The sequence below is a fragment of the Talpa occidentalis genome, unplaced genomic scaffold, assembly GCF_014898055.3.
Source record: "Talpa occidentalis isolate TD23 unplaced genomic scaffold, MPIMG_talOcc4v2.1 talOcc4.12, whole genome shotgun sequence".
NCBI classification, from domain to species: domain Eukaryota; kingdom Metazoa; phylum Chordata; class Mammalia; order Eulipotyphla; family Talpidae; genus Talpa; species Talpa occidentalis.
The window spans coordinates 90652352-90679683 of NW_023601212.1; the positions used below are offsets into that span (position 1 = coordinate 90652352).

At 55.1% G+C, this 27332-nt stretch overlaps 1 protein-coding gene across 2 annotated transcripts; it reads right to left on the reverse strand.

Annotated features, from left to right (window-relative positions):
* Window positions 1-395: 395 nt before the first annotated feature.
* Window positions 396-27124, reverse strand: POLR3E (RNA polymerase III subunit E). Of its 2 annotated transcripts, XM_037507432.2 has the most exons (21): window positions 27028-27124; window positions 22283-22356; window positions 21028-21078; window positions 18494-18571; window positions 17653-17768; window positions 17166-17248; window positions 16266-16373; window positions 15894-15943; window positions 14245-14364; window positions 13271-13356; window positions 12904-12948; window positions 12735-12826; window positions 11648-11768; window positions 8749-8830; window positions 7389-7448; window positions 7134-7291; window positions 6569-6630; window positions 5476-5993; window positions 4217-4294; window positions 2310-2435; window positions 401-1577 (listed from the first exon to the last, which is right to left on the reverse strand). In XM_037507432.2, exons 2-21 carry the CDS (start codon window positions 22316-22318, stop codon window positions 1521-1523), a joined length of 2127 nt encoding a protein of 708 aa, XP_037363329.1. In that variant the 5' UTR covers window positions 22319-22356; window positions 27028-27124; the 3' UTR covers window positions 401-1520. The 2 variants fall into 2 exon arrangements, with proteins under 2 accessions (XP_037363330.1, XP_037363329.1); XM_037507433.2 differs by lacking the exons at window positions 17653-17768; window positions 21028-21078; window positions 22283-22356; window positions 27028-27124 and having other exon boundaries at window positions 396-1577; window positions 18494-18570.
* Window positions 27125-27332: the final 208 nt, after the last annotated feature.

A 27332-nucleotide genomic window follows, 5' to 3' on the forward strand; every position in this document is an offset into this window, starting at 1 on the left:
TACCATTTCCTTAATTGACTATTGACATAGATTTTTACATTATTTAATTTTTTAACAACTGTTTTCTCCTTCATTCCTTAAAATTTTCTAGCTAATATTTAAATTCAATATTTAACTCATCCCTCTTTATTAGTTGAAGGGACTGGTGCCCCCTGTGAGCTCTGTGCCCCAGAAGTTCTGCCCTGTCTCCATAGCACCATGAAGCATTCGCCTTTGTAGTGCAGCTGGACATGCTCCAAATCAACTTTGGCAATTTAGAACTTTTCCAGCTCATATGTTAACAATTAGAATCAAGAACACAATATATAATCAACCTGTTGAACTATGTTATCAAATATTAGATGTTTTTCTTTTGGGGGAGGAGAAAGAAAAGACCATTACCTAAACTTTCAGACAGCAGTGGTTCCAGTTCCCAAAACGAATTATCACAAAAGCCTTATGGAGCAAAATTTTGCATAACACGCAACCCACCCTGCTTGTATTTTTTCATAATCTAGTAAGGTCTGCACTGTCCAAAAAGGCCTACACTAGCAAAACGGGGCAACTGAGCACTTAAATTGTGTCTAGTCCAAATTGCAAATGTAAATATAAGATTCCAAGATTTCAAAAACGTAGTTAAAAAAACTTATATTAAGGGTTGGTTTTTTAGCGGTATTAGGTTAATCAGTTTCTTTTACTCTAACATGCAGTTCTAGTGGGCAGCGCTGCTCTAAGGAATTATCCCTCCCTCTGACGTACAGACAACCTTGCCTTCTTGTAACCACTTGAAGACCAGCACCAATATACCAGGTTAGTGTTAGCATTTATTTTAAAAATACACAAAATATAAATTTTTTACATCAAAGTGTGATAACCTCACTTATACATTGTTCCATACTTACCTGGTTTGGTTTGCATCATTACAGAAACATTAAGAACAGATGGATTTGATTCTGATTTTTTGCTATGGTTCATGTAAACAGTTGAGACTGCTACATAAAGTGGGTTGTTTTAAAAGGGTCAAGTGGCCACAGAAACCCAACAGTAAAACAATTCAATTTGGTTTGTTTAATTGGCAGAAGTCTTAGCAGATAATCAAAGACTAAATATTGGTTTCTAGGCATTTTAAATATTAAAAACCTCGAGGTTTTCTTCATCTTGTAAACATAACTTAGACCTTGTTGGCATTAAGTTGGAAAAATATTAAATCATGATTTTCATCATCCTGCCCATGTCAGTACAACCTCTCTTTATTATGAGAATGAAACCAAATAATAAGCAAAATACATTAGGAATTTCAAATTGTACTGCAAAGAAGGTCCCGGCTGGTCTCTCCTGGGAGCAATCTAACTTAAGCTGACCCTGCCACCGGCCGAGTATGATCCCCCCGTCCACTGGACAGTGCAATGCCACGGGCCACGAGATGGTCAGTTCCTCTTGCTCCGTATCTTCTGAAGCAATTGAGACTCTACTTCCACCTCTGCTGGCTTGCTGTCCTTCCTTGGGCTTGGATTCACTGGGTTAGTGGTTTGCAACTATTGTCAAGACTGTACTGTCCCTTTAAGGTACCACATGCCACCATAGCTTACACAGCAGTCCTGTGAATAGAGAGAGACATTGTAAGGGCAGATTTTAGCAGGAAAGGTAGTTACTACATTCTGTGCAGAATATAACAACTTAAGAATGTCTTAAAAGGAACTATAAATGAATGTGGTTCATAATTATGATCTACAAAGGTGCTTCATTGAGAGGATCACTACGGATGGCCTTGAATGTTTAACATAACAGAATATAAGACAATTACTGGGTTTCTATGCTCCAATGTTTCTGCACATAGGGCATTTGTACTACAGTAATTCATAAAAGGCATAATATAGGTAGTACATTCAAATATTTTCATATATTAGACAAATGACATTTAAGTTACAAATTCTATGGAGTAGCATAAGAATTAGTATGTGGCCATGTCAAAAGTCACAAATGTGGTAGGAGATTGAAAGGGACAGTACAGTCTGGACTCTAGGCCCTTTTCACTTTAAAGAATGACAATGATGACTAACTGGACTATCTCTTTTGAGGGTGGAGTCTACATCTTATTCAGTTTAGTCCTCCTGCACATAAGCACCACAGCCAGTCATTCTCGGAAGCTGAAAACTCAGCTGGCTGGGGAGGCCCCCAGACAAGAAGCACAGTGGTAGGAAGGGCACCTGCCTGCAGCCCTTCCCACAGACCGCCTGTCTCCGCCTGAGACACCACCCTCCTCTTTAAGCTGATGGTCAGAGCAGAGCCTGACCAGAGCCTCTGGATAGGACTGTACAAAATGGATGTACCTTTAGCACTTTATCCACCTCCTGTTTACTTAGATCTTCTCCACACTCTTGAGTCAACCGAGACTGGATCATGTTCCGGCGTACCCGGTAATTTTTGGAAAAAATTTCAAGCAAAACCTGTCGATGCTTTAGTAGCAAAAACATGTTATTACGGGCAAAAATTACCTACAAGAGAAACATTCCTAAACAAGAACTCCAAAGACTGAACCTACTCCAAACCCCTTGCCCAGGACTTTGACGTGGCTAAAAGATGAACAAGTTTGGCCAGTTTGTCATTGCTCAAGATTCCCCAATAAAATATCAAAATCAAGGTATGTGCCTCTAAGAACAAAAGAGCCAGTGAAGGGGCAGCAGAGGATGAGATTAGATGTACTCCTGCACATTCAATGACTTAGCAGGGAAAGCCGCACCCTAACTTCGTGAAGACAAAGGTATGAGAAATGAGTGGCTTCAAGTCTCGGCACGGAAACATGGCATTACACCCTAAGTTACTAAATGGAAGACGGCCGAAATATCAATACAGTAAATGAAAAAAGCTATGATAGTGTGTCTAACGTGAGTGAATTCCAAAAGAACAAAAAAACAGGTGAAGAAACTTGCACATGAGTGCCCCCACAGCAGGGTGCATCTGGAATCGCACTGATGCACAACAATCAGAACAAGAACAAAATCTCCAAGAGTGGAAAAAGGGGAAAGATACAAGTCGAATTTCTAAGACTGAGAAACGGCATGTCATTGAACATAACCTCAATGCAACTGAAAACCCTCAAGAGCGAACAGGACTTGTCCTCTAAAAGTCTAAGTCCTAACATTGATACCCGAGGACAAAAGAAAACCCCTTAAAACATGAAAGAATGCAGACCACTCCTGTTATCCCCTTAGAAGCTAGAATCAAGCAGGAAGACACCAGGTTCCACATGCCAGCCACCAAGAGCCATCCCGCTGGAGAGCCTTCTGATCAGCCCCGAGACCAGTATCACCGGGGAAAAACGAAGTAGGTGACAAACGTCACCACAGCACACTAGTCCTGTCTAGCTCCACAATGAGCAGATTTCCAGTCTGGGTGCTGTGAGTACTGCTACCCAATTTGAATAGTCATACCCCACGCCTCTCCGTTCTCCCAGCACAGCCGAGACCTACATCCTCATCCATCACAATGAGACGTCCGCTGACAGCACATTAAACAGCAGTATAAGAACATCTGTTTTTTGTTTTTTAAAGGTAACTGTTGGTGGTATCTTGTGGGACTGGATCAGGTGGACCAGGCAGATGCTTTTCTGAAAGCTTTCAGTATCTTCCTTGATTTTTGTTTTTGCGTTTATGAGAGTACATCAGGGGTCAGTGTTTATGAGAGTACATCAGGGGTCAGAACCAGGGCCACCGACCCTCCACACGCACAGGCTTGTCCAGGGCGAGCTGTTCAGACAGCAACCTCCCAGGCCAGAGCAACCGCAGGCCCAGCCCGTCATTTTCTAGGTCTGCTGGTCAGTGCCCGCTCAGAGGTTAATGGGGATGAAGAATTCGGGGGCTTTGCCTTGCTCCCTTTCTCCTCACACCTTACAAATAGACCTGGAAAAGGACACACTGGCTGGAGCTAATTTTAAAGTTCAGACAAGCTCATGATTTCAGGAAAACCTCTGGAGCTCAGGGTGCACGGCCACGCTATACAAGCACAGCGGTGCTACTTTAATTTGTATTTTGTTCACCTGTCATCTTTCCTGCCAGAGGGTTATAAGAGACAAAATGACCCAACTTCTCATTCAGGACCTGATAAGGCATCCTTTTAATATCTACTGCCAGAGGCCACCTGAGAAAGGTGGTTCATCACTAGTTTGCAAACCTGGCTGGGTATCAGAATCATCTAGAAAGCTAGCAGGAACATAATTATATAGGATTTATCATCTTACCTGATCACTCATGTCTCCAGACTCCCAGAGGGCGAACACCTTCTGCTCATCTGGGGAAGCAGCAGTCTGTGGGGGAAACTAACCAAAGTCCAGGTGTGAGTGGGTCATCTGTCTTGACCACGTGGGTGCCCACGCCCCACACCCGTCTCGCACAGACATGCACACTGCAGCCTCCCAGGCCCAGTCCTGGAAATTGGGTTCCAGTCCCAGCCCCTGCCACTCCTGAGCTGAAGGGCTCTGGGCAGCCACCAACCTGCGTCTGTCTGTCTCATCCTCACCACAGGGAGGAGGCTGGCTGCATGAGGGCCTCAGAGCGCTTCAGTGAGGAGCAATCACTGCCTGCCCACCTCGAGCCACAGATGTTGTGCTCCAGTTAGCGGGGACGTGGCTTGTGTTCCCTATGAACCTGGCATAACCTCAGCTCTCTGCTCTAACATCCAGCTTCCTCCTGCCCTAATATCAACCCTCAGATGTGTCCTAAGAGGTACTCCCTACCCCACAGCAACCCCAAGGTCTCCTGGGATTCTTCTCCACTGTGCTGTGTCTATATGGGTCAGAGTTGCTGCTAGAATTCCAAGCAATCCATGCCATATGGACCAGGGAAGGGGTGGCCCAGGCTGTGGGTACCCAGAGAAGGGGTGGGGGAGGGGCACAAGTAACTGTAGTAGTTACCATCACATAGAGCCCCAAGTGAGGCCTGGGGATGGGGGGGGGGAGGGGGGGGCGGGCAGTCTCCCAGTCTGCACTCTCCCGGAGTGCAGAGACTGGCATTCCCCCAGTCTCCATGAGCAATCAGGTTCAAAGAGCTGTGTCCATAGTCACATAGTGAACAAGTAGCAAAACCAGGAGTTAAACTCAGGTCTTCGGGAGTGGAGGAAAGCTCCAGAGGGCCACTGTCTCCCCCAGACACCAGCCCTCCCAGGGGCAGAAACATGGCAAAAGCAGGTCCAGGGGTAGGGTGTCAGGGGGCTCCAGGTCCCCCACCCCCATCCACTCCTAGGGCATAAGACAGTCTAGTTAACACTAGGCCGGGGCACCTTCCTTGCCTGGCCCAGCTCAGAGAAATGTGAGCCTAAAATAATGAAACATGGGGTGCTCCAAACAGGACAGGCAGGGCAGGTCCATGGTCCTCCCAAGGCCCCATGCCCATGTAGCTTCCAAACAGCTGGCTCCCCCAAAGGAGAACTTTCCCCACACTCCGGCCCAGGTACCCTCCTGAGGAAGGCTCGCTACCTGCCGGCAAGTGCCACCCTACTTACAGGCACCAGTATCTGCTTGCAACCGGCGGCCAGCACCGTGTCCTGCAGCATGCGGTCTGAGATGCCACTGAACAGCGTGTGGCCAGGGGGCAGGCTGGCCAAGTGCAGGTTGAAGAGGCGCTTGAGTTCGCTCAGTGTCAGCACAAACTGTCTCTGAAAGGTGGTTTCCACGAAGGCCCGCAGTTCCCGGGTCACAGGGGTGCTGGCCGAGCCGGGGGGCAGGTGCCCATTGAAGCTGTCCCCGCCTGCTGCCCGCCCGGCAGGCAGCCCATTAGCCAGCCTGTTGTGGAGGCCACCGCTGGGTGAGGTGTCCATGGGCTCCGCTGCTTCCCGCTCCTCCTCTTCCTCCCCCTCCTCACTCATGGGCTCCTCCTTGATCCTCACACCAGGCAGGATTGAGGACGCCCGGATCTGCTCCTTCCTCCGCTGCAGCTCCCGGTCCAGCAGGGTATGGTTCTGCTGGGCCTTGCTTTTGGCCACTTGGATCCGCTGGTCCCCGGAGATCAGCCCAGCAGGTCCTGTGGGGAGAAGAGTGCTGTTCAGGGGGAAGAACCCTGCAGAGAAAGGCCTGAAGCCAGGCCTCAGCCCCTGCCCACAGGGCAATCCCCTCCACCCAGATGGGGCATCCTGATGTCCTGAGGGAGGGGCAGGCCAGCTGGGACTGAGCAAGCATCCCAACCCTGCCTCCACGCCATCTTTCCCAGGAAGGAGTAGCTGCCCGAACAATGGGGAGAGAGGACTGGGAAAATCAGACTCCCAAGTTCAGAGAGCCAAGTGGGTCGGGCGTTACTGAGTTCCTGCCAGCCCCTCCTGTCCCACCACCTTCCGTCAAACCAAGGAGGTGAGAGGGTCTCAGAGGCCTGGAGCCTGGGCGCAGCCCTGGAGAAGTCCTCAGTCCGAGTTGGGGCACTGCCACTGAGCAAGCACAACTGAGGTCCGCAGGGACAAGGGCACAGAGGGTGCAACAATGCATGGTACCAACAGTGGGCAGTATATACCCCTCTCCAGCCCGCACCTGGACACACTCCAGAAGAGACCCTTTAGGAATCAGGGCCCAGGTTTGGGCCTGTTGGTCCCAAAGCCTCTCATATACCTGATTGTCCATCTGGCTTCTTTGGCATGGTTTCCTTCACGAGATTATAGACTTTTTCTAACCTAAAAAGAAGAGTTAAGCCCTTTTAACTTTAAACCATGTCTCCCACCATCTGCCTCACAATTAGCAACATCCTTTTAAGTCCTGGTGTTGCTTCAGTGAAGACAGCATGCTCGGTGCTTTGACAGCCCTCACCGCAGCACACAGCCGCATAACATGGGGGTCCCGCGGCTGGAGTGGGGGATAGCAGCCCTTCCCGCCTTCCTCACCCAATCTCTAGTCAGCCTGCCTTGGCCCACACAAGCCCAAGATGTAGCTCCTGAGTGCGTTTCCTCTCTCCTTCACACCTGGCACTCTTCCCTGACCTCTCAGGCCAGACCCCAAGATTTCGCCTCATGCATCAGCTCTGACCAGCAGGGGGTGGCTCTCTAGACTTTGGCGGGAGGGGTTCTGGGATCAATCAGCCATGTCCACCCAAATAGAGGGGAGTGGTGCCTTCACTGCCCAGATGCACCTGGGGGTGCGCCACCCTACCTGCTACTCCTGCCACCCAGTGAGCTCTTACTTGGCCTGAATGCCTGTCCACAGCATGTGCTGCCGCTGGACCACATCCGGGTGCTTCTTGATGAACTCCCCATCATAAGGCAGTATGAACTCCCAGCCTTTGTTGATCCTCACCACGGCCATGTGCTCCAGAAAGTCCTTCACATCCTCCGCGCAGAGCTGGGGGTGAGGGCAGGTGTGACAGGGCCAGCCTGACCCCACGCCCACTCCCCTCCAGGGGCGGTACCCTGGGCCTCAGACCAAGAACCCCACTTACTTTAGTCACCGTTGCCACCTCCTTCCTCACCACCCACCGGCTCTGCGTGAACTTCCACATCTGAGAGAGAAAAAGCCTGTTTCCGGGAGGCAGAGATGGACACACATAACAGTCCCCAAAACCCATGCATTTGTGCAAGGGACCTGGTCCTGGCCGTGACTCACTAGCAGCGTGACCTTGGGCCAGGCCTATTCAACCCCAAGCCTCTCTCTTCCTTGTACAGGAGCTCCAGAGCACCTCCAGGAGGGCAGCAGGACCAAAAAGCACTCTGGAAGGGGCTGCCCTGGCCAGCTCGTTCACCTGTCCCCAACACCCTGTAAGATTTCTGTGAGCAATCAGTGCTGACACCGGGAGGGGCTCCCCACAGCGCCCGCCGCACAGGCTGTCCCTCACAGAGGCTCATGGCACCCTGCAGCCCCTGCTCTGCTTCAGCTGCTCAGTGAGCGAGGTTCCCTTCATGGGGGAGAGTTAAGGGCAGACATCTGAGGGCACTCTGGGACAGGAAGACTGTCATCTATAATAATGCAGCTTCTACTGGCCCCTCTCCCAGACCTCAGGGTGATGGCAGCCAAGGCTGGTGCTTGCGTGATTGGACCTGGAAGTAGGTACTGACCCTTCAGAGGGAGACTTACCCAGGCAATAACTGCCCATAGAAGCCAGAAACCCAATCTCCCCCAAGCAGCTTGTGGGCAGCCCTGTGTGGCGAGGTTGGTCCCCATCACCAGCCTCCTCGGCCTCCACCCCCCGAGCTCTAAGTGCCAGGGCAGCCTGTGCCCTTTTCCAGAAGGAGCATGTCAAGGACATGGCAAACTCCAAGCACCTGCTGAGGTCGGGGGGCAGCACCCCTGGGAGGGATCCCTTGGTGGGATGTGAGCTCTGGCTGAGGCAGGACGATGGGGAGAAGGGGGGAGCTATTTCAGGAGCCACAAAGCCCCAGCAACAGCGCAGGAAGAAGCGCGTGGGAGGGAAGCACATGCCCCGGACCAGGGTGAGATGGGGATTGTCAGGCTCCTTACAGTTGCTGCCACTCAGAGATGTGAGCCCAGGGGCCACTCTGTCCAAGCTAGAAATCCAGATATTGGCACCGTGATCTTGATTTGTAGAAATCAACAACCAGATCAACGTTTTTAAAACACCTCTCAGGTGAAATGAAACCTGCTCCTTGCCCAGAATCTACCTATGGGACTGCAGGCCCCAGGCTTTAGGAACTTGAAGGTTCTTGCGAAACCTGAGCCTCCAGGGTTACAAGTGGAGGGAGAAGGAAGGCACCGAGGCTGCAGACGTGCTCTGCCTGGGCCAAGGCCCTGGAAGCCCTGAGCTCCCCCACCTCCCCCTCCCGGACCAGGGACGAGGCACTTACAACAAAGTCTCTGCCCCTGCAGAGCACCTCGGCAGGCACGCCACTGTGAGGGCTGGAGGAGTCCTTGGGGTACAGGATGTCACTGACAATGAGAGTGGGAGGCAAGTTAGTCCCCATCCTCTTGATCCTATCACCCCTGAGCTCTGAGTAGGCCAGTGTAGCCTCTGCCTTTCTCCAGCACGGGCCCCCACAGCTCCCCTCGGGAGCCCGGCCCCATGAACATGGACACACAAGCCTCCCAAGTGCCTCCCCCGCCCCATCAGAGAGCCCGGCCTGAGGGCCAGTGCATGATCAGGAAGGTGCCGGGGCTCCAGACTCGAAGACATGAGTCCCCGTGTGAAGGTCGGAGCCAAGAGAGACTAGAGTGAGTAGCACCAGAGGCCTCTGCCAAAAGGGGACGGTGGGCAGCGTGTTCCGGCGAGCATGGCAGAGGGCAAGAGGGGTCAGGGCTGGGGTCTAGATCTGGGTCTCACCCTGCGGCACAAGTGAGGGTGCAGCCTTGAGAGAATGGGACTAGCACGCGAGGCGAGGCTCAGGGCACTCGGGTCCAGGGAGAACTAGCAGGTCACTGAGGCTTACGAGTCCATGACAGGACCCTGAATCTGAGCCCCGTCCAGATCCTGACGCAGAGCGCACACACCACCCCAGCCTTCCCGAGCCCGCGATGCTGCTGCTGCTCTTCCTGCCGGGCTCCCTCCGCAGTCCTAACCGATGACCAAGTACTGCTCGCCCTTCAAAGCCGAGCTCCAGGTCCACTCCCTTCCCGTAAAAGTGCTATGGGGACAGGACCTGCCTCTGCAGGTCACCGCTGGCACACAGAGGCGGCGGCACTAAGTCGGGGTGAACGAAGGATGAACGTGGTCCAGGCCCTGTATCTCTGCATCGACATTCTCAAATGAACGATGCCTGCCCCCACCCACACAGCTCCAGGGGACAGGGCCGGTGTCTGAATGACAGCGCAGCAGTGCAAGCACGAGCACTCGCGAGTGAGTGCGCTGTATGTCATCTGGGGACACTGGGCCAGGGCACAGAGGGACCACCCACTGGCCTCGGGGCACCAACAGAGAAGGGTTGCACTAGCACCTGAGGCACTAGGCAGATGGAGCCCACTAGGCTCAGGAGGCCCTGTCTTCAAGTGACAGGGGCGGATGATGAACTGAAAGGGGCAGCCACACCAAGGGCACAGGTGGCGGAGAGCCCGTGGGCTAAGCTCCAGCTGCATGCCCAGCCCTGCGACTGTCCAGCTGCAGGTGTCTGGTGAGTCTCTGCACCTCTCTGAGCCAGTGTGCTCCCGGCATAAATATAAACAGGCGGTCTCTCCTAATGAGTGATGTGCCATCACAATCGTCTTCAGTAATTAAACACGATACCAAACACCAGCTGTGAGGTGCCCAGAGAATGGGCACCGGTCTCCCAGTGAAAGGGCGCCACCATGTGACAATAACACGAATAAACAATTTGGCCAGCTGTGAATGGCCTTTCTACAGTAAACCACCGTTCAAAAAAATGTGGAGCAATTCACAGTGATAGTTCACCTTACATTACACTTCCCAAAGAGAGTTTCATTAATGTATTTTATGTTACGCTATTTCAAATCAAAACAACTAGATTAGGGATGCAAAGCAGCCAGGCTGTGTTTGCCCTCAGACGAAATGCTGAGGGATAGAAGGGGAGTGAAGACAGTCCCCACAGCCCTGCTGGGAAGGGACCATCTGCTGGAGGACGCAAACAGTGTAGGGAGAAATCACCAGGGAACAGACCACGAAAAAGTTCAAGACCCCTGTGCCCTGATAGGGCACATCTATTCACACTTGGACAAATCTTAATAAACTGTGGGGAGTCAAAGAAAAGGAGAACGCCCACACGCCCCGGAAGGAAACGGCGCCGGGTTGGCTTCAGAGAAACAAGCATCACCTCAGCAACGGGCGCACGTGAGAAGCGAGGGAAGGCAGAGTATCATGAAACCACATCGATGTGTGGAAGGAAAATAATCAACCAAGAATTCTCCATGCAGTAAAACAGCCTTCAAGAACAAAGGCGAAAGATACCCCAGATAAACCAAACTAAGGAAAGTCATCACCTGCAGGCCTTTAAAGGAAATATGACAATATGCACAAGGAAATAACTCAAATAGAAACTCAGAGATCAGAAAGAGGTGATGAACAAAATAAAAAGGTAACGTGAATAGATCTAAATACTAAGTGGATGATAGAATGTCTTGTGAAGTTAAAAATACAGAGAGAAATATACAAATATGGCAGCCTATGAGTTGAAAGATAAAAAGAAAATATTCTGGGCCTCCCAGGTGGCGCAGCGGTTGAGCGCTGGGTTGCGAAGCTGCCCGCGGCCTCTGCGGCGCCGGTTCGATCCCCGGCTGCTCCCTGGCCACCGGAGGAGGGTCCCACATGGCGCGCAGACCTCTCCTGCCGCCCGCTGCTCCCCTCAGCAGTGTACTTCCGTCCTTCTGCCTGCTCTGCTCCCCGCTCTGGCTCTGGTGAATTCTCTCACCCTCCCACACTTCTGACTGTACCCAGTGCATGTGTGAACAAAAACGAACAGACAAATAAATGAATGAATGGATAAAAAAAAAAAAAAAAAAAAAAAAAAGAAAATATTCTGAGGTTTCTGAATTATCTTGGAAGAGGATTAAAAAGCAGCAACATCAAACTGATAAATCCTGAATTCACACTGAATTGTGTAGGGTAATTGCTAAGAGTACAGAAACTATGCAAATTCCCACGGAAAAAAGTGGAATAACCAAAAACCCCAGCAGCCGGTAAGAAAGAATACAGAACGCAATGTGGGCAGGACAAACGGAAAGCACTGTGGTAGATTTAAACCCAACATCAGTGATTACATTAGATTCAAGTGTTCCCTTAGGAACTACAGATGATCTTACCTCTTGACCACCCAGTTTCCTTGGACTAACATTGCCACCTTCTGGATGCCACGAAGAACAGCCACAGAGTCGATGGAGGGGCCGAGAAGACTCATCAAGTTGGCAAAAGGCATAACCTTCACTGAGGAGGATGCAGAAGACGTGAGACAAGAGAAGACGGGCCTGGACCCTTCCCGCCAAGTCTGTCAAGTTCATACAACAGTCCCAGATGTGAGTAACAATGCCACAGAGGGTAGTAACAGTGGACAGTCACAGGCTGCTGACTCTGGGCAGGCCTCCTGCATCTCACTGAATCTTGCAGAACTGATTTCAGAGGAAAGTTCCAGAAAGGTTTGACACTTGGTCTGCAAGTGGCAGAGGCAGGATTTGAACCCAGGCAACTGGGTCTGGAGACCATGCACTTAACAAGACTGCTCTGCTCCAGCCTCCACCACCTGAGCCCCCTGCCCAACTAAGCACAGTCAGCACTCGGGAACTTGGGGTGGTAAGGTGATAGCACCCACGCAGCCTACGCACAGTGGGGAGCTTCCCTCTCTGCTTGGACCCTTGGAGGCCCTTACACTGGTATCTCGGAAGAAGAGCCAAGACCTGAGACTCAGCGCTGAAGTTCCAGGTTTACAGCCACCACTGACTAGCCCCTGAAGGCTCTGCCCTCAGAGTCCTCTGAGAATAGGAGACCAGTCCCCACCGTGCACAGCCTGGTGAGGGTACCATAGGTCAGTGAAGTGGAGACGCTTCACTGTGCACATGGTGGCCACTTTTGTTCACATGCAAAGTTCTACACAAACCCTTTATAAAAGCCTCATCTCTGACTCCTCACCTCAGCCCCAAGGACTGGGTCCTTTTTCAAAACTAAGGCTCAGGAAGTCCAGCAGCCTGCTCAGGCGCACAGGAGGGGCCGGCAGAGCGCATGGCAGCCCCGAGCTGCCTAAGGGACCCTGCCGTCGCAGTGCGTGCTCCTCAGGCAAAGGACAGAGCATAAAGCCAGGCAGGGTCTGGATGGCGGGTCTCTGGCCTCAACCCTTGGTCATTAGTCTGTCCCAGACTCCACTTCCCCAAGAGGTGAGAGGATATTGGGGTCACCCACCGTTCTTCATCAGGATTTTGATCTGATCTGCCAGGGGCAGGGTACGCAGCTGGGCCATGGACAGGACGTTACTGGGGGCCACGGGTTTGTCTCTGTTGAAAACAAAGGTGATGGCTTAGAGGAGGCCAGCAGGAACGTCTGTGTGGGGGGCCCAGCCCGCTCTACTCACTTCTCCTCCTCCTGGCTGGGTGGCATCAGCATCATGAGGTACTCACTGTGGGGAAGAGGGCAGAGTCAGCAGTTGGGGCCTTGCCCCTACCCCCTCCTGCTGGGACCCCAGGCTGCATGCAGGTTCAAGTCCCCCCACTCCCATACAGTGAGGGCTGGGGAGCAGAGATAGAGGCCCCTCCCCACCTCTCCCCCAGCTAGACAGGACCCTCTCTTCCCACACCCACCCTCGTGGCCCTCTCCAGAAGGTAATTTCCCCATGCTATGCAGGGGCCATATCCCGAGGGCAAGACCCATAGCAGTGTGAGGTGCAGCAGCCAGGCCCCTGGACAGGCACCCAGGTCCCATGCAGGCCCTGCCAGTCCCACCTGGGTGACTTGACGAGCTCTGTGTTCTCAACCCCGCTGGAGCCCTGGCACAGCAGGTACTGGCGCTCGTGCTCGGAGCGGCTGTCCTGTTGGGGGAGGAACCTCAGCCACTGCCAGCACCCCCCCCCCCCCCGCCGCCCCTGCCCCGGGGTCACATCAACTTCGGCATGGCACTCAAGGCCCCTGCGATGTGGCCCCACCTACTATCCTCCTGGCTTCCTGAGCACAGCTCAGCGCCATACCTGGAGCCCCAGGAGGAAGGAACATGAAAAACAAAACAAACAGGCTCCTCTACTCTATCTCCCCTCACCCTTGCCATTACTCCCATTTTACAGATATGGAGACCAAGGCTCAGAAATTAGGAACTTGCCCAAGGTCACACATTAAAAAATAGCAGACCTGAGTCTAAGGCTCTGTGCACAAAAATCTTTCAGGAAGGTTCCAGAGAAATCAGGGGTTGCTTTCCCCTGGAAACATGTTGGGGAGTCTACCCTGTGGTGTCTTTGGGAGCAAACATTCAATGGTTGGCCTCACTCAACACACACAGTTGCAAGGATGGGGATTCAAAAGTCAATACAAAAGCAAACCGACTCCAGTAAACATCACCCTTGGTGGGGGCCCGTGACCTCGGCCACACGACAGATGGTTGGCTCCCCACAGAGCACCAGGTGAAGCGTCTGGCCTACACTGAGGGCCCCCATGCATGAAAAATGTGAAACCAAACACCAGCCTTGCTTGGGCCCAGCCAGATGTTCACCGAGGGAGAGCCCAGGGGCCCGTCACCCTGATGAGGGGATAGACTCCGGGCTCCACCCCATGCTCCCCTGGGATACACTGCCCACAGGACTATTCTTTCTCCCTACAGTACCACAAAGTGGCAATGATCGAATGTGAAATAAGGTGATGTAAGAGGCCACGCTGCAACATCCCAGGACAGGGGTGCTCTCCCAGGACCCCACATCTGGGCCACTCACCCTCAGGCCATAGTAGTGCAGGTGGACCCAGGGCTCCTCAGCATGCTTCTTCTGCAGGAACTCATAGGACTGCACGCGGCGCTGGCGGGCCTGCTCCGATTCCGGCCGGGAGAAGCGCACCTGAAGTGGGGGTGCCACAGCCTCAGACCTGGTATGCTGCCTGGGCGTTCCCCCCACCCCCGAAACCATAGACCCTCTCATGTGGAGCTTTCCCCACTCCCACCTGCTCATCTCCTGACACAGGTATCCTCAAGTCAGTTCTCACCATGTCCCCTGTGACCTGCCAGCACCGGCCAGGGAACAGCTTTCTCTTGCTTCTGCCTGCCCAGCATCTGATCCATTTTTACTCCCACTGGTTACAGCCCCCACATTTTCCTTGAGAAATGCCCAGTATTCCCTCAGTTTGGTGGGTGTTAACCCTCTCTTCCCTTCCTCCCACACACAAGTTCCTAACTGCAGCAACAGGCGCGGGCTCGGCCCTGGACACCCGGACCAGATCGTCTCACCCACAGCGCTGGCTCGGGGCTGGCCACGCCAGCAAGGCCTGAGTAAGGGTAAAGAGAAAGTAGTTTCTTTTCCCCTGGGAAGCTGCGAGGATATGAGCCTAGAACTGGGACAACTCTCTGCAACACTGGGGACAGACACCCTGACTGAAAAAGGGGCCAAAGATAACATCCTGGAGAGCGAAGAAGCTGAGCATAAGCAGTGGGAGTGAGATGGAGAAACCAGGTCTCAATGACAGAGTCTGAGCACCTGATCCCAGCCAGGCCTGAAGCTTCCCTTAACTTCTTGGCTACATTCTTCTTTCTGCACACGCCAGTGGGTCAGGGATCCTATGCTTAGAGTCCAGGTGGAACCAAGCCCTGAGTCACCTCCCAGGTGAAAGGCACCTGCAGAGGAGCGCTGGCTGCATTACAGACTCCTGGGATTCCTAAGAGCCGTTAAAGCATGTGGGCTTCTTAAAAGAGGGCCAGTGAGTCCCCAGGAGGGGAAGATATCCAAGGCCATCCCACAAGCTGCTGAGAGAACAGGAGGAGCACGCCCCACCCTAAGGCATTATACCAGGCTCCCCAATCTCCAAGGACAGGCAAACATTCACCACGACTTTTGGCCACCCTGTGCTCCATCTGCACAAATGACACCATGAGGCCCAGGGAGGGCCCCCAGTGTTGAAATACCTGTTCCGACCCGTACAGGCTTAAGTAGGGGAACTCTGTAAACCATAAACAGATGGTCAATATTCTTCTTACAATCTTTCAAGTGTAGGTGTTAACTATTTAGGGCATCTTCATGTGCGCATGACTGAAGAAAATCTCAAGGCTAATTAACATAGGACTTTGGCATCAAGGTTCATGGCAGATGCTGCCTGTGGTTCCCAGTCTCCTGGACCCTGGCTCCCGCTCCCTGTGATTCCAGCCACACCCTAAGCCCACCTCTGACACACACCCAAGGCCACCCCCGTTTACAGCCTGGACAACTCAGGCGGGCAGAGGTGAGGATGTCGCTGCAGGTGGCCCAGAAAGGAGGCTAAAAAGACACCCCCATAATCCCCAGTCTGCACAGACCCCCCGCTTCACTATCTTCAGGCAGCTGAACTACAAAGGTGGCCAGCCACCTCTAGGCAGCACCTCCTGTGGGACTGAGCTCACCGTGATTTGCTTCACGTCTTCTTCTGCCTCGTCCTGTGAAGAGTCTCCCGCTGCAAGAGAAACCAACCCTGCTTGCGACCTCTGGTGGGGTCTTCTGCCCTCAACTCACCACCCAGGCGGCATCAAGCAGAGTATCTGAGACCTCCCCTTCTAGCCACAGGTGGTTGCATAAGTCAATGGTGTCAAATCCCCCATGGGACATTCTGGAATGTGTGGAAGCACTCTTGGTTGTAAACTGGAGGGTTGGGTACTACTAGCATCCTGCGGGTAGAAGCCAAGGGCACCACCAAATATCCTATAATTCATCCCTTCAGTGCCTTCCCCCATCCCGCCAAATGCAGCCAGCCAGTGGAGGAGGGGTCCAGAGCTCACCCTCATTGGCGGCCTCCCTCTCACGATGCTTGGCGTCGGCCTTGTCCAGGTAGGAGAAGCTGGGCCGCAGCTGCAGGATGCCATGCAAAGGCGTCAGGTGGAGCTCACCTGGCAGAGGAAGGAGGGCTTGGACCCAACTCACAGCCGACACACCCAGAGTCACCAAAGGACAGGGACTCCCCAAAGGTTCCAGCCCACCAACCAGCCCCCAAGCCTAGAACCTTGGCTTCACCAGGCCAAGGACCATTCCTAAGCCCTGCTGCAGCAACCACACATGGGATCAGACAGGAGCCCAGCCACTGCCTTAAGGTCAGCCTGCAAACCCTCCTGCACAGCATTCGAGGCCCTTCCAATCTGGGCTTGCCCATGACGGAGCACGCATCGGTGCTGCACACTTTATGTGACCAAATAACATTCCATTGCAAGGCGATGCCCCCTTCTGCTACCCGTGCCTCAGCTGATCCGTTACTGCCACTTTTTCAAGATCCTGAGTAAGGCTGCTCTGAACATCTGTGTACAGGTTTTGTTTGGGCAAATGGTTTCATTTCTCAAATGGATGCTGTCTAAGAATGGAATCGCTGAGTCATAACTATCTTGTATTTAATTCTACCACCAGTCTCAAACTCATGCTGCGTGAGTGTCTGTGCAGAGGACAGTGACCGTGCAGCCCATTCAGATCAGGCCCTGTCTAGCCAGAGCTCCCTAAGGTGGCCCATTCCAGTCTCCTGACAACCTGTTATTATCACAACCCTCTGACCCCTGCGGTGTTCAGCACCTGGGGGAGGTGGGGGCTACACCCCAGGCCTGGAATGGCCTCTCCCTGTCCCTGTTCCATCCTGCTTCCCTCCCACCCTATCAGCCCACATAAGCCTGGCAGCCTAGGGTGCCCCATGTGGGTACCTTGCCTGTAGAGCGCAGCAGCATAACGAGATGTGTTACTGGTGGTCTGGGAAGAGCAGAAGGTCTGTTTGTCCATCAGCTTCCTGGGAGCAGAGAGAATGGGTGTCAAGAGGAAGGTCCAGATCCAGGTCCCGGCAGGTACAGCCCCTTCTACCCCAGACACATTCTGAAATCCAACAGAGCCAGAACCAAGACCAAGAAACAGGCTATGTGAGCTGCAGGGAGGGAGTGGGGTGTGAACAGACCCAAGACAAGCAGTGGTGGGAGCCCCCACTCCCATTAGGGGCTCAGGAAGAACCTGGTGGGAAGAGCCACTTCAGGAGGAAGGGGCAGGGTCCGCCACAGGTCCAGCCATGCAAAGGCGGGGGCTGGGGAGTGGGAGAGCAGGGGAACAGCAATGGGGCAAGGGCCTAGGTGTCTCTGGGGCCTCTAGAAGGCTCTTGTTTGCATACAGTAAAGTTGGGGGCTTGGGGCCTGGGGAACTCACGAGGAGTATGTGCTGGTCTCGTCAGCACAGGCGCCATCCACATTCAGCGCAATCTGCTCCCCTTTGCTGCGGCAATAGTTGGGATTCAGGGTGTCGATGGCCATCTCAAGCTCTACCTGGAGGCATCAATACCCCCACCAGCTTTGAGGACCCTAAGGCACAGAACCCAAGGGACAGCCCTGACCCAGCCACAGCCACTCCTGCCTGGTCCTGGCCCTGCCCAGCAGGACCACCACCCGCCCCTCCCAGGGCTCGAGCTGTCAGTCTACACCAAGACGGGGAGGAGCCTTGCTTGGTTGCTCGCGTGGGGGGAGGGCTCATATAGTTTGGTTTGTCCCCATACTCTACTCCTCAGAATTTAAATTAGATGCCAATATTTAAAAAACCAAGAGATTTGCCCCTAAAAATCCGTATTTCCAATTTCTCTTGAAAAAAGTGGTACCAGCAATATCAGAAGAGCACTTCTAGGCAGCAGCGGGGCTAGAGCTGCCCCAGGCGGGCCCGTTTCCAGTTCTCCTGAAGACCACCTGGGAGACCACCACCCATCCCTTCGAGGCAACACTGTTCCCCTCATCACTCCGCAACACTTTTGAAAGCCCCATCTTAGCCTATGAAGGTAAGCTCGCCCTGACCCCATTCTCTAGTTCTTGAGCTGGCCAGATTCACTCTTTCTGGAAACTCTCTCCCTCAACTGCCAAGGCCCTGCAAGCTGCTGGTTCTCCTAACACACCTGGGTGCCATCTCTGGGCTTCTAGTCCCCAGCGGGCCTGGCACCTCCCCCCACCAACTCCCACCCATATCGTCCCTCTCCTTCCCCACTCCCTACAGAGCGCAGCCCCACCTTCTGCTGCTTGGGCTTGATCTTGGCTGAGAGGTGTGGAATGTCATCGTAGGTCATCGAGGCTGGACGCACAGGGTACTGTGGAGGGGAAGGGAGCTGTCAGTCCCCTCTGCCCAGCCATGAGCGAGCTGGGCTCTGGGGGCTCTAGCCAAGAACCAACACAGCCTACCCCCAGCAGTGACCAGATGCCCCACTGGCCTCTGCCTGCACCCCACCCTCACTGCCTCGCTCCAAAAAGCATGTCTGTTGTCTGATTTCTAAGGGACGTGCCTGCCAGGCAGGAATCCAACCTGGTGCCAGCCCACATCCAGGCTCCTGCCACCCAGAGTGCTGCTGTGGGGTAAAGGGGAAGCATCCCGGGTCTGACTACTGGCTACAGGCCACGGGAGAGAGGAGCACAGGCAGCCGAGAAGGAACCACGCCAGGCCAGCTGCTGCACACTGCTGAGGCCACATGATGACCCACGGGAGTCCCATCTTCCCTCCTTTTGTTAGCATGAGAACTTTCCCAGGAAAAAAAACCAGAGAGAGAAGGAAGCTGGCCTGCACTGACCGGCCCCCAGAACACCCCCCAGCATCCTCAAGTTCAGTTATTTTCCATCCCACTTTAATGAACTGCTGCCAACACAGCCTCAGTCCGCACAGTCATAGCCTTTCCTTCTCCCATGCCAGCCAGGCAGACAAACGAGTGGTGTGTGCCCACTCTCAAGCAGCTGTGGCCATCACCTGGAGGAGCGTGGCAGCGTGTGAAGTAAACCCTCCCTTGGGGGCCACTTCAGATTAGATAGGTTACAGCCCAAAGAAATGGCTACTTCCTAAAAGCTCACTTAAACAGCAACATAGTGACCTCTCTCCACTCTCTGGCTGAGCTTGGGGCAGGAAGGGCCTGGAGCCCAGCTGGTCTGGTCTGAGTCCTCCGAAAAGCCTGGGTGGGGACAGGTTTCTCCACAACAGCCAGGAGGCCCCAGCCAGCAAGGCTGTGAAGGGCAGTGGTTAAAGACGTAGGGTGCCACTTGCTACCTGTGAACTCGGGCAAGTTCCACTGCCCACCCCTCCCAGGGCCACTGAGAGCAGGGCAGGTGGCAAATGGAGCTGATACCTGGCACAGCGCCTGGCCCCCCATGAACTCACCTAGTCACTGTCACCACCACCAGTTCCACCACCACTCTGCGTCAGTCAAGAAAACAGGCTCAGGAGGCCCAGATGAGAAGCCCTTAGCCCCATGGCCGATGAAGACGGTCCCCCGCACACGCCTGAGCAGAGTGCCCGCCCCACGGCTGCTGCCCCGGGCTCTTGCACACGGCACCAGCCTCCCCTTGCCTTGCTTTCTCATGTGCATCACGGGGACGAGATCACCTTATTGGTGGGGATGTAAAATGGTGTAAAACAGTCGGTCAGTTCCTGTCGTCAAACAGCTTTCGTAGGACTGACAGTTCCACTCCCAGTCCCGCTGCCCAAGAAATGAAAGCACATTTCCACAGAAACTTGTAGCGGGGGGTGTCTGCAGCAGCATTTATTCACAATAGCTGCACAGGGGCAACACCCTAAACAGCCCGCAACTATGCATGCAGAAACAAACGCAGTATACCCCGCGGTGTACACAGCTATTCAACGGAGGTGCCTTCGTCCATGCAAGGCGACCACGAGCACTCACACGTCACACCACGGAGAACCCCGAAACCACTATGCTAAGTGAAAAAAGCCAGGAAACAAAGGAACCAAAGGCCAGGCAACGTGTGGTTCCGGCCTGATAAAATGTCCAGAGAGGCAAATCCAGACAGAAAATAGGTTAGTGGTGGCCTAGGGCTGCAGGTGGGAATGCGGGGGTTGGGACAGGTGCAACAAAAAAGTGCTAAAATAGATAGTGGTGCTGGTAGCACAACCCTGTGAAGACACACTTAAATGGGGGAATTATATGGGTGGGAATGAATTACATCGCCGCAAAGTTGATATCAAATCACAATATCCACCATGCAGGCCTGCTGCGGGATGGAATGAGCTGAGGCCCCTGAGTGCTTTACACAGCCTGCATCAGTGCGCGCTCAGCGCCTGTGGGCCACACTGAGCAGCTGCGGGGGGGGGGGGGGGGCGTGTGTGTGTATGTGTGTGTCTATGTTTGGCAGGAGCTGCTCAGAAAGCCCCTCTTGGAGCCTCAGTAACGAGGCTCTGCTGTGGTCAGTGCCTGAAGCACTTTGACAGGGACTCATGCAATCCCACGACGACACATTAGGCGGTGTTATGGCCGTCGCCATGTGTGGAAAACCCAGGCACAGAGATGACGAGGCTGGCCAAGGGCTAGCAGCCACTGACAGTGGAGCTGGGTCTCAATGTCCGCAGCCTGTCCCAGAGCCCAAGCTCTGCCATCACACAGGCTGCCTCGGGCTCCCTCAGGTACGAAGGCGGCCGCATCACACCTGGGCCAGGGATTTTGTGCACGCTGACGGTTCCTGCTCTTCCGTGCCGCCACTTGCTGTCTCTCCAGCACCCCCACCAGCACTTGCTTTCCCCCCTTTATCTTCAAGCCCCCATAATTACCTGAAACAGATAGAGTTTCTCTGCCAGACTTTTGGCCAAGTACACGTCAATCTGGGAAGAAGAGAAGGAAATTTAAGCAGGAGACAGAACCCAGTGCTCAGCCTGTCCCAGCACCCACACGCTCCCCTGTTTCAGGTCGGGGCAGTGACTCCATGAGGTAGTTTGCGGGGAGCTGAGCTAAGAACAAAGGGAACAAGTCTTCACTCTGGGTCTAACTAGGGCTCACCCACTACAGTTCCCAGGGACCAGGACAAGCCTCTGCCCAGCCCGCTGCCCAAGCTCACTGCATGAACCCGGGAAACATGCACCATGCCTGGGGGGGCCCAGACCAGAATACACCCTAGAGGCAGACGAAAGGCTTTCCTATAAGGACGGGGCAGGGGAAGCCTCCCCACCACACACCAGGACGGGCTGGTCCGGCACCCTTGCAGAAGGTGGTCTGTAAGCCCCTCCAAGGCAGACCTGGTCCTACCTTCCTCTTCTCAACCGTAACAGTCTTGCCCCACCCTGAAGCTGTTCACCTTCCTGCTTCCTGGCTCTTCCTATGACACAAGTGGTCTCTCCCCGCCAGGCCTTAGGGTGGGGCGGTCTCTTCAGGGTCAGGGGAGGCATGTGTGGAGGGCATTCAGGTGGCAGGAATGGCGCTAGGATGTGCTGCTGATCTGGAACCTACCTCCCTACCACCTTGTCTTGAGACCCCTTCCTTGTCAGTCTTGCCCCACCCCACAGACCCTAAGCCCCCCAAGAGGAGGAGCACTGCCACACACAGCGGGTCGTGGGGACAAGGGCTGGATGACTGAATTTGGGTAAGCCAGGAGGAAGGGGGAGCTGTCAAACCTACTCATTCATTCAACCTAGGATCACTGAGTACCGATTAAGTGCCAGGCATGGAACTTGGCTTTGGGGACACAGTGGTGAACAGAACAAAATCCCTACTCACAAAGCTTACATTCCAGTGGGGGGATCTTCGGTCGAGGGGCTGATAAACGCTGTGGTCAAGTACAAGGCAAGGCTAAAGTAAGGGGCCGGGAGTGCGGGGAGGGTGTGAGGTCAGGGAAGCCCCTGACAAGAAGGCCCAGACCAGAGACCTTAGGAAGTGTGGTGTCAGCTAGGCAGGGATCTGGGGGAAGAGAGAGCCAGGCAGAGGGGAAGGTTTGGTTAGGGGTCCCTTGGATGCCAACAGGTCCCAGGCAGGCCTGAGGATGGATGGAAGGAACCCAGCCCAGCTGCCTGACAGGTGGGGAGCAGCAGTTACCTCCTGTACCACTGGGTCATCCTCTTCATTGGCCATACTAGGGGGGAGCCAGCCGCGTGGTCCTGGGACGCAACCTGCAAGGGAGAATGAGAGGCCTGGCGGTCAGAGGTTCAGCCAGCACGCGGGGGACCTATCGGTGCCAAAGGGAGGAGGAGCCCGAAAGAAACAGGAGCTAACATTCTCTCACATCTACCATGGAGTCAGCAGTGGACAGCCCACTCTATACCCGACCCACCCCCCAAAACAGAGAGGCCCAAACAATGGATGCAAGCAGGTGGCACATGTTGGCTGATGGGAGAAGAATAAGTGCTGTTTTAAGGATTTTTTGACCAAAGAATTCTCCCCCCACGAGGATGGAGGCTGGCTGCCCACAGCCGCAACGAAAACACTCAAGAGCTAGGTGGGGTGAGGCTGAAGCATCAAAGAAGAGTGACACCCAGGCTCTCCAGGCGACTGTCTCTGGTATTTGATTTTCAAGCAGGCTGTAAACCCAACCCTGAGCGGATGACTTTCCTCTCTGTGGTTGTGTATGTGTCTATAAAATGACCCCCTTCGTGAGCTTCTCCAACATATCCCACACAAGCCTTCGAGGCTGACTGTCCCCACTTCATAAAGAGGAAACTGGAACTCGGACCACACAGCAGAGACACACTGCACTTCAAAGCCAGACTGTCCGACTTCAGGTAAAAGCTACCAGGTAGGAGCTGAGAGGGGCTAAGGGGAGGGCCTTCCAGCAGGGGAGGGGCTGGGCAGGGGTGCGTGGACTGCGCAGAAGGGCAGAAGGACCTGCCAGCAAAAGCCAGGACAGCAGAAGGGATGACCGCAGCGGGGAGGAGAGATCCAGGCACAGGAGCACTTGGGGACCTGGGGGAGGGAAGGTGGTGGTCTCCATGGCCAAGGAAGAGCAGCTGGAAGGGGAATAAACAGGTTGGCTGACTCTTCCTGTTCCCAAAGGGAGAGGCTGGCCGCTGGGCACCTCCTATCTCAGCAGTTCCTGGACCTCTAGTTTTGGGTAAGGCCAGTACAACTTTTGTCTTATCTACTTAACATCTGAACTACTTAATATTTACAGGGACATAATATCGCCACCAGGGATTCACATGTCATCTCAGTCCCCTGCCCCCCGGCACCAAGCAAAACCATCTCACTTATCCCAGGAACACACAGCAAACCCTGACAGTCTCAGGCCGAGCGCCGCTTGTCTCCTTGATGTTTCTCCTCCCCTCGTCCAGCACCAGCAAACACTCTTGGTTCTTCCCTCAAAGAGCTGGGGAACCTGGCCACCTCCTCTCCAGCCCGGCCTGCACCCTCTCCGCTCTTCCTGCCTGGCGGGCCTTCACCCTGGCCTGAACCCACAGCCAGTGATCCCTTTGAAGGCCAAGTTGGATCATGTCACCCCTCCACCTTCAAAGGTCTCCCAGCTGACCCAGAATAAAAGCCAGTCTTCAGCATCCTGGGCAGCCCTGGGGAGACCCCTCTCTGGAAGTCATCTCCCACAGGCTTCCCTCCGCGCTCTCCCCTCGTGCTCCACCCCTGGGCCTCTGAAACTGCTCTCCCTTCCGATGACCTCGTGGCTCCCTGTCTCTTTCAGTTTTTTTTTGCTCTAAGACCTTCCTTAGACCTTCCCTGTCCACTCTCTTCAAAATTACACAACTCCCTCCCCTGCTCTGGTCTTCTCCACCTTGTGATAGCTCATACCTCCTTGTTTACCCTCTGCCCCCCTCCCTGCTCTGCTGTAAGCTACATGGTAGCAGAGACTGGTTTATTTTGTCTCTTGCGGAGACTGGTTTGTCTCCTGCGGCATCCCAAGTGCCAGGCACACAACAGGCACGCCAACAGGTGTTGTCTGATGCACTTTAATAGGGAACTAGAGAGAACTAGAGAGAAGCAGGCTACCTCAACAGTTAGGAGATGGAAGAATGGATGAAATCAGAATCCCCAAACGATAGTGTAGGTGCCTGCTGCTACCCAGAGGGCAATGGGTGGGAGAGTCCAAGACCCCACCCCATCTGCACAGGCTGCCAAGTGCCAGATATGTCCAGCACCAACCTTCTCTGCAGCTGGCTCTGAGGACAACTGAGAGATTGGGGACTTCCAGGAGAGCAAGGGACAGCTCATTAAGTACCAGGAGGGTAAGGTCTGGGAGGTTCACCAGACACAATCACTCTGAGAGATGGGCTTTCTCCGTGATTGCTACGCTCCCTTAACCTCTCCCCAGACAAAGGGCCTCTGGGAGGAAGAGGCACCCACCCAGGGTTGGGCTCCTCCCTCTAGGTGGAACATTCACTGGGTTACTGCAGCATTATCGCCTCCCTTCAGCCTGCTACCCAACATTCCCCAGTCAGTGGCTTTCCAAGTGTTCAGTTTAAGACCCAAATATTTCATAGAAACAACCCAGACAATTACTCTATCTGAACAATCTCACACAGCCGCAACTGTCCCTACTGCATGCCACAAGTGGTGTTTTCTACCCTCCCGCATTTAAAAAATGACGGTTCCAATCCCCCTGACAGATCTCACATCCACTAATACATCAGTCCGAAAAGTCCTGCTCCGACGCTTCTCCCCATGGACCCCTTACTACCTCTAATTCTTCCAGAAGCAGCCAGTTGTCCTTGCAACCAAAGGTAAGTGGCATCTTTCCTCCTCGCTGAACCCTTCAAGTGTCACACAACAAAATCCAAACTCCCTCCCATGGCCCTCAATGCCTCACACGAGCTTTGTCCCTGCCGTTCCCTCACCAGCCACTTGGAACTACCAAGTCTGTTTGCTCACTCGCTGTCTACCTTCAGCACCAGAACCTACGTTTGGTGAGAGACTCTGTTTCCGCAAACATAAAGTGGGGATACACTGACTTCACCAACTTGTGACAGGGATCTCACCTCTTAGTTTTGAATTCACACTGCGCTACCAACAGCCCGGGAACAGTACCTACAGGAAACAGACACTACAGCACAAAGAGTAACAGCCAGTGGGTGAAATCAGGTGGTCCCGGGCCCTTTACCCAGGGAGCCCAACTGAGCCCCAGCCCCACACTGGTGGCCACGTGCTGTGGGCAGGGTGGACATTTGAGGCCAGGGACTCTGGCCCAGGTGGGACCAGGCTTCCCAGCCACCAAAGCCAAGCTCCCCCAGCAGCAGCGAGCACCTGAGCCTCAGCAAGGTGCTCTGTGGCAGTGGGCCCATGGCCTTGGGCACGGGAACTAAACTGGCCTTTCCCCAACTGGCTACTCAAGAAAGGAGCGAGCACAAGGACACCAGGTGGAGCTAAGGAGGGACCCAGAGCAGAGAAGGTACTGGAGGCCACAGCTGGGTGAGTCCATGCTGCACCCCGGAGGGAGAAAAGCAGAGGCCACTCCAAATACTCTCCAGTTACTGGAAGAAGTGAGAGAGCACGAAACAAAGGGGTGAAGGAGAGAGCGCTCCAGGGCAAGTAGCCTCAAGCCTGGCTTCTAACTGGCTGTGTCCCTCGGAGAGAACATCTTCCCTCCCTGGGTCACCCCGGTCTCCACCTCTGGAGAAGGCAAAAGGGAGAAGAATTAAAACTCCCTACACTGAGCAGTCAGACCCTTCTTTTGAGTCCTTCACATGCGTTCTCACTCAATCTCCTCCACAGCAGAGAGTCAAGATTTCTCACCCCCCATAAAGAAAGGAGGAAAGTCCTGCTCCGCGTACGGAATCCGCCCAAGGTCACGGTGCTAAAAAGAACCCGGGAGCCAGGACAGAGACCTGGGCGCAGCCACAGCAAAGAGCTTCCCTCTTACTCTTAACCACTAAGCTGCAACTCTCTGCAATAAAAGAGCAGGGTGGCACAGCGCGTAAGAGCTTGGACTTCCAAGCGGAACTGCACGCGTTCAAATCCCACCGCTGCTGCTGCCAGCCGGGTCCCCCCCGAGGACCCCTGGACGCCGCGGCCTGTGATTGTTTTCATCCCCAAACACCGCGCCAGGCGCGAGGGCCGGGGCGAGGACGCGCCGCAAGCAGGGGGAGCCTTGTCACGCGCTCTGTTTTTCTCCACGGTGAGGACACGCGACGCCGCCACGCGGGGCTGCCCCGTCTTCGCGGCCAGCCTCACCCCAGCCCCGGGGGCAGGGGGTGCGCTCCCCACTTCACAGCACAGGAGACGGGCGGCTGCCGGCGCCTTCTGCGCGGACGCCAGCGATGCCCACGCCGACCCCGCACGGCGTCCTCGGCTCCCCGAGGCGGGACGGGACGCGCCTCCCGACCCCTCCCGGCCACAGGCCCAGGGCCCTCCCGGGCGGGCGCCGCGCGGAGAGCAACGCGGCGGGCCGGGCCGGGCGAGGCCGGTGTGGCGCGGCGGCGAGGAGGCCCGGGCGGGCCGGGCTGCCCTTCCCGGTCCCGCAGGGCGGCCGGCGGCCCCGAGCTCCCGGCCCGGCGGGGCCCGCCGCCGCGCGCGTCAGGACCCGCTCACCCCGCACCCCGCGCCGCCGCGAGCCGCCACCCGGGCGCAGGCCGCTCGGGCAGGTGCGCCCGCGGGAGGCCCGTCCCGGGCGGGCGGGGCGGGCGGCGGACCCTGAGTCACCGCGGGCGGCCGCGGCTCCCGGAGAGGCCAGGGGCCGCGGCCGGCCGGGCCCCGCGGCGGCGGGCGGACCCCCCTCCCCGCCCGGCCCCGGCCCCTCAGCAGCGCGGCGCGGGCCTCCCGGCCTACCCCGCGGCCCGGCCCGGCCCGCCTCGGGAGTGCGGCCCGGCTCGGGTCAAGGCGGGCGCCGGCAGCTCGGCACTGACCTCTCCGCGGGGCCCGCACGCGGGCGGCGGCAACGGCCCGGGGACTCGGGGGCTGCAGAGGCGGCGGCGGCCCGGTTCTCCTCTCAGGCGGCGGCCATGTTGCTGGTGGAGAAACTCCGGCTGACACGTGGGGGGAGCGGGGCGGGCCCTCGAGCTTCCTCTTACCCACAATGCCCCGCCCCGGCGCCGGCGGACCCGCCCCCTCGGCCGCTCCATTCATGCCGGCCGCCGGGCGCGCCGGGCAGCAGGGGGCGCTGGTGCGCCGTCAAAACAGGCCAACACGGCCGCGAGCCGAGGCAAAAACG

Excerpts from the sequence above, each read along its gene's own strand:
- POLR3E (XM_037507432.2), bottom strand. The coding sequence starts at position 22,318 with ATGGCCAATGAAGAGGATGACCCAGTGGTACAGGAG. Across the intron at positions 12,949-13,270 it reads GAGCTCGTCAAGTCACCCAG|TGAGTACCTCATGATGCTGA; the intron begins GTGGGACTGGCA and ends TCTTCCCCACAG. Across the intron at positions 8,831-11,647 it reads GGAAACTGGGTGGTCAAGAG|TGACATCCTGTACCCCAAGG; the intron begins GTAAGATCATCT and ends TCTCATTGTCAG.